The 6609-nt window shown below is 33.3% G+C and overlaps 2 protein-coding genes across 2 annotated transcripts; both read right to left on the bottom strand.

The window, feature by feature from the left end:
* Positions 1-847: 847 nt before the first annotated feature.
* Positions 848-1612, bottom strand: LOC113375770 (protein NYNRIN-like). Its single transcript, XM_026615716.1, has one exon. It carries the CDS (start codon positions 1610-1612, stop codon positions 848-850), a length of 765 nt encoding a protein of 254 aa, XP_026471501.1.
* A 2209-nt stretch (positions 1613-3821) lies between these two features.
* LOC113375768 lies at positions 3822-4580 on the bottom strand. The gene has a single exon (XM_026615715.1). The coding sequence runs from the start codon at positions 4578-4580 to the stop codon at positions 3822-3824; it is 759 nt and encodes a 252-aa protein (XP_026471500.1).
* Between the last annotated feature and the right edge of the window lie 2029 nt (positions 4581-6609).

Raw genomic sequence — 6609 nt, 5'->3', positions numbered from 1 at the left:
TACGTTTCGGGTCTTGATTTGACCCATCTTTAGTGCTATAATTAAATATTTCAGGGTTACAATTCAAAATAATATAAAAAATACATAATTACAGACAAAAATAAATAAAAACATGTAAAAAACATAAATCTAACCAATTTAATAAATTAGTTTTAAAACAAATATATATTGTGAAGGAATATATGCAAAGTATATATGAAAAACAACCATAAAATAAACAAATGTAAAGAAACTCACCATACAAATAAATTTGAAAAAAAAACACAAAAACACGAAATTGCACGAAAAAATAAATATGAAACAAAAAATTGATAAAAAGTCGAGTTAAGATAAATTTTAAAAAATTGTAAAATTAAATTAAATAGTATATTTTATTATAAAAAAGCTTTGTTCAAACAAACATGTTGTCAGCTTGGAGTATGTATTACGTGTGTGTACGAGAGTAAAATGTGGGCGTACGTGTTTGCGGAAAATAGTGGAAACTGTATCGTCATTGGATGAGAAAACGGGATAGAGAGAATTTTAATGGTTTCATATTACGAAGATTTTCTCAGCAATCATGCGCAGTAGGAACATAGAAAAAATATGGCATGTGGAAACAATCTATCGGAAATCAAACACTTTGCCGATTAATAAAATATTTATTCATTTATACCGTGATAAATTTCATAAATTTATCTGAACCAAAACTTTACATAGTTCCAAACAAATGATCCAACAAAAACCCATGTCAATTATTATTTTTTGTCTCGCTTACTAAAATTGACGCGACCTGCCAATCTCCCACATATTCCCCCTCCCAGTGACGTTGTCACGGAGAAACCATTCGTGGGTGATTGTAAACATCTCAATCATTTGTTTTCACCGCTATTTCGTAGACTGGTTTAATCCGATCTACTGAAACGGTGACATTTTTACCACGTATCATTAATTTGAAAGTTTTTGAAGATCGTGATAAAACTTCAAATGGGCCTTCATAAGGGTTCTGCAGAGGTCTTTTTGGTCCATCATTTCGAAGGAATACATATTTAGCCTTTTCTATCTCCTTGAACCTAAAGGTTGGTTTTACTCCATGCCTTGTGCCAGTCACAGGCCTAACCATTTTCATCTGCTTCCTAAGATTTTTTACAAAATCGGTCTCACTATGACTGGTCACTTGGGTTGGTACCAGCATGGCACCCGGTAATCTTAAAGTCTCGCCATATAACATCTCAGCGACAGTCGCTTGAAGATCTTCTTTCCATGCTGATCGAATACCAAGCATAACCGTCGGTAATATCTCCGCCCAACGCTCAGTATTATGACATCTTATCGCGGCTTTTAATTGTCTATGAAATCTTTCAACCATACCATTAGAAGCCGGGTGATAAGCAGTTGTCCTGAAATGTGTAGTTCCCATTAATCGGTTGAGCTGCTCAAATAAACACGATTCAAACTGTCTACCCTGATCTGATGTAACTCTTAAGGGAGCTCCGAATCTTGCTATCCAGTTAGAAAAGAATGCTCTTGCTACTGTAGCTGCTTCCTGATTATCTATATGGATTGCTTCAGGCCAACGTGAAAAACGATCTACGCATGTTAGACAATAACGATATCCATCTGATAACGGCATAATCACGATGTCGACGTGTACATGCTCAAATCGTGCTCCTGGCAATGGAAATACTCCCGGTCTTGAGACAATGTGTCGACTGATTTTTGAGCGCTGACACTCTAGGCAGCTGCGAGCCCATTGTCGACAATCCTTCTTAATGGAAGGCCATAAATAATGTTGCGTTACCAATCTAATGGTAGCATTTGCTCCAGGATGCGACAAACCATGTAGGCTATTGAATATAGCACGGCGAAATCTTCTTGGTATCACCGGCCGAATGATTGGTTGAGATACATCGCACAATAACGATGTTCCCAATTCTTCAATAATTTTTTTTTTAATTTAAGAGAATGGTCAGAATGTAATAACAATTGTGCCATGTCTATATCCTTATGTTGTTCATCTGCAATCGCCTTAAAATCTATATCACATTTGTTAACTATCTCTATACGGGATAAAGCATCTGCTACCACGTTATCTTGACCCGATACATGTCTGATGTCAGTCGAAAATTGACTAACAAAATCAAGGTAGCGAAACTGTCTCGGCGTACACTGGCTATCTTTCTTTTTAAACGCGTAAGTGATAGGTTTATGATCAGTATATATCACAAATTCTCTTCCCTCTACCATATGTCTAAAAAATTTTACAGCGTCGTAAATTGCAAGGAGTTCTCTGTCGTAAGTCAAATATTTTCTTTCTGTTGCATTCAATTTTCTCGAGGAAAAAGCTAATGGGCCCCATGCACCATAAATTCGTTGCTGCAACGCCGCTCCTATAGTGTGGTCGGAAGCATCACAAACTATAGCTAGAGGAGCGTTTAAACGCGGGTGCATCAATAACGTTGTTTCTGCTAAACTTTTTTTACACTTTTCAAACGCTTTCTCCATATTTGAATCCCAATTCAATACAGCATTCTTCTTCACATTACCACACAACTTGTTGGTTAACGGCACTTGTACTTCTGCGGCTTTCGGAATGAAGCGTCGGTAAAAATTTAACATACCTAAAAATTGACGTAACTGTTGTACCGTCTTAGGCCTTTCGTAATTTTGTATAGCTAGTATCTTGTCTGCTAAAGATTTAGTTCCGTTGGCTGAGACTTCATATCCTAAAAACTTTACTTTTGGTTGTCCGAAGATACATTTTGCTGGATTGACTACAACACCGAATTCTTGCAACTTCTTGAATACACTATATAAATGTAGCATATGGTGTTCGTGCGATTCCGATGCAACCAATATATGATCGATGTATGCATAACAGAAGTCCAAACCTCGCAAAATTTCATCCATGAACCGCTGAAAAGTTTGCGCTGCATTGCGTAAGCCAAACGTCATAAACGGAAATTCGAATAACCCGAAAGGCGTAGTGATTGCAGTTTTTTCAATGTCTTCCTGAGCTACAAGGATTTGATTGTAAGCTTTCACTAAATCAATAGTAGAAAATATCACCTTACTACTTAATGCTTGCGAAAAATCATGGATATGGCGAACTGGGTACCTATCCGGTTGAGTCCGCGCATTTAACCTGCGATAGTCTCCACAAGGTCGCCACCCAGAACCTTTTCGTACCTTATGTAAAGGCGAAGACCAACAGCTCTTGGACGGTCGTGCTGTCCCTGCTTTAATTATTGCTTCGAACTCATATTTAGCAGCTTTTAACTTATCTGGTGCAAGGCGACGTGGTTTATGTGCTATGGGTGGTCCTGATGTAGTTTCGATATGATGTTGAGTAACAAGTTTGCACACCCCTAATGCAGTCTGCCGTGTTAGGTCTGGATACTCCTCTAAAATTTTATCATGTGAAAACAATGTGGCTGTCATAATTTTAATAGAAGGTATAATTCTATTTTTCGATTGAAGTTGTTCCGTTGAATCTGCAGGGGTTTCAACTAATATACGTTTTTTAACATCAATCGCGAGATTAAAATAAGCAAGTAAATCTACACCAATAATAGGACGCGACACCTCTGCTATCACGAAATTCCATGATAAGGTTTTGCTAAGTCCAAAATCTAATTTTAACGATAACATACCGTATGTAGCTATCGGTGTTCCATTTGCTGCTGAAAGCCCAAATGAACATTTCTTACTGGGACATCTCACCAAACTGCGCGGGTACACACATACATCGGATCCAGTGTCTATCAGAAAACTCACATTTGTCTCCTTATCTGTGATGAAAATGCGGCGTGAGTTATTTGCGCGTTTGTCACTAGTCGCCATTAGTGACCGCCCGTATCGTTTCCCGACTTAAAATTACACGGCAATATACACCTCCTCGCATGACTTCCGTAGCGTCTATGAAACCGACATAAGTTATCTTGTCGTCTTCTAAATGACACTTCCTTCTTATGATACATTTGAATCTTATCCAAACGCTTTAAAACAGCTTCATTATCTTGACGCATTTGACGCAGATCAGCATTCTTTGTTTCAATCTCAGAGGTTTGTGCATCTGTAATCACAGCTACACGTTGCTGTGAATGGTTAATAAATAAGCGGTCAGCTAGTTCACCTACCTTTTGTATTGACTGTGCTCCAGAAGCAATCTCCAAAAATGGTTGAATTTCCACTGGAAGTCTGGATAACCATATTGCTTTAGCTGCGTTATCGGTCATCGAAGTCCCGACTAAAGTCCTCAAATGACGTAGGTATTGAGAAGGCGTCCTATCACCCAAATCTACATCAGACATAAACAACTGCAACTTTGACTTCTCCGAAGTGCCTAACCTTGAAATTAACGTAGCCTTCAAAGTAGAATAAGGCTTCTCTTCAGGCTCATTGATTATCAAATCTCGCACTTCGGTTGAATGTCTAATATCCAACCTGGTAACCAATAATCCATATTTCTCCTTCTCATCGTGGATATTGGAAGATGCGAATGCCTTCTCTACCAAAGCAAACCAAAGTTCCAAGTCATTTGGAATAAATTCAGGAATGTGCAGTTTGTGGCAGCTAAAATGTCCGTGTTGGCGCGGCATAATATCAAACGACAGGAGTCACCACTATCGGAAATCAAACACTTTTCCGATTAATAAAATATTTATTCATTTATACAGTGATAAATTTCATAAATTTATCTGAACCAAAACTTTACATAGTTCCTAACAAATGATCCAACAAAAACCCATGTCAATTATTATTTTTTGTCTCGCTTACTAAAATTGACGCGACCTGCCAATCTCCCACAAATCCATAAGCAACGGTTAAACATAATATGTGGATAAAAATGAAAATATAGAAACATAATAAAACCATGATAGACAATGTAAAAATGAAAAAAATATGTGATGAAGAGAAATTTATTAAGAAAAAGTATAAATATTAACTATGAAACGATATTAGTTATGAAAAAAGTTATTATATAAAAAAATGTAACATAAAAGATATATGTATATATACGCAAAACAACGTGCGATGAAGAGAAATTTATTAAGAAAAAGTATAAATATTAACTATAAAACGATATTAGTTATGGAAAAAGTTATTATATAAAAAATTATAACATAAAATATATATGTATATATACGCAAAACAACAATTACATATATGTATACACATACACATACATATATATACAAACACATGTACGCACACATATACACATATATGTAAACACATATATATATACACATATACATATATATATGCATATATATATATATATATATATATATATATATATATACATTCACACATATACATATATATACATATACACATACACATAAATACACATACATACATATATATATATATATATATATATATATATATATATATATATATATATTGTATATATTGTATACATATATATATATATATATATATATATATATAACATGTTGTCAGCTTGGAGTATGTATTACGTGTGTGTACGAGAGTAAAATGTCGGCGTACGTGTTTGCGGAAAATAGTGGAAACTGTATCGTCATTGGATGAGAAAACAGGATAGAGAGAACTTTAATGGTTTCATATTACGAAGATTTTCTCAGCAATCATGCGCAGTAGGAACATAGAAAAAATATGGCATGTGGAAACAATCCATAAGCAACGGTTAAACATAATATGTGGATAAAAATGAAAATATAGAAACATAATAAAACCATGATAGACAATGTAAAAATGAAAAAAATATGTGATGAAGAGAAATTTATTAAGAAAAAGTATAAATATTAACTATGAAACGATATTAGTTATGAAAAAAGTTATTATATAGAAAAATATAACATAAAAGATATATGTATATACACGCAAAACAACATGTGATGAAGAGAAATTTATTAAGAAAAAGTATAAATATTAACTATAAAACGATATTAGTTATGGAAAAAGTTATAATATAAAAAATTATAACATAAAATATATATGTATATATACACAAAACAACAATTACATATATGTATACACATACACATACATATATATATATACAAACACATGCACACACACATATACACATATATGTAAACACATATATATACACATATACATATATATATATATATATATATGCATATATATATATATATATATATATATATATAGAATTTTATGATATGAGTGGAACGAATATTAATTGTTTAATATGAACAAAACAGCACTCAGATTTGTTTAACACAACTTTATTTTATGATTACAGACGTTTCGAGACCATGGTGTGTCTCATCTTCAGTGTAATTTCAAAAACAGTTACTTATAAACTACACATTCATTTAAAACAAATTTGAAGTACTTATCTAGATGGAGACAGAATGGGTATCATTATAATGTAAACAAAAGAAGTGCTATCGCATACAAAAATCGATAAAAATGAAAAAACAAATTAATTTATTGAAAATAATAAGATAAATGAAAAAATTTATAAATTATTAAAATAAATAATTTATAAATTTTCTCATTTATCTTATTCTTTTCAATAAATTAATTTGTTTTTTCATTTTTATCGATTTTTGTATGCGATAGCACTTCTTTTGTTTACATTATAATGATACCCATTCTGTCTGCATC

This window comes from Ctenocephalides felis, unplaced genomic scaffold (genome assembly GCF_003426905.1).
Source record: "Ctenocephalides felis isolate EL2017-DRISC unplaced genomic scaffold, ASM342690v1 CF-g0.4_SCAFFOLD_01886, whole genome shotgun sequence".
NCBI lineage: Eukaryota > Metazoa > Arthropoda > Insecta > Siphonaptera > Pulicidae > Ctenocephalides > Ctenocephalides felis.
This window is presented reverse-complemented; position numbering and strand designations above follow the sequence as displayed.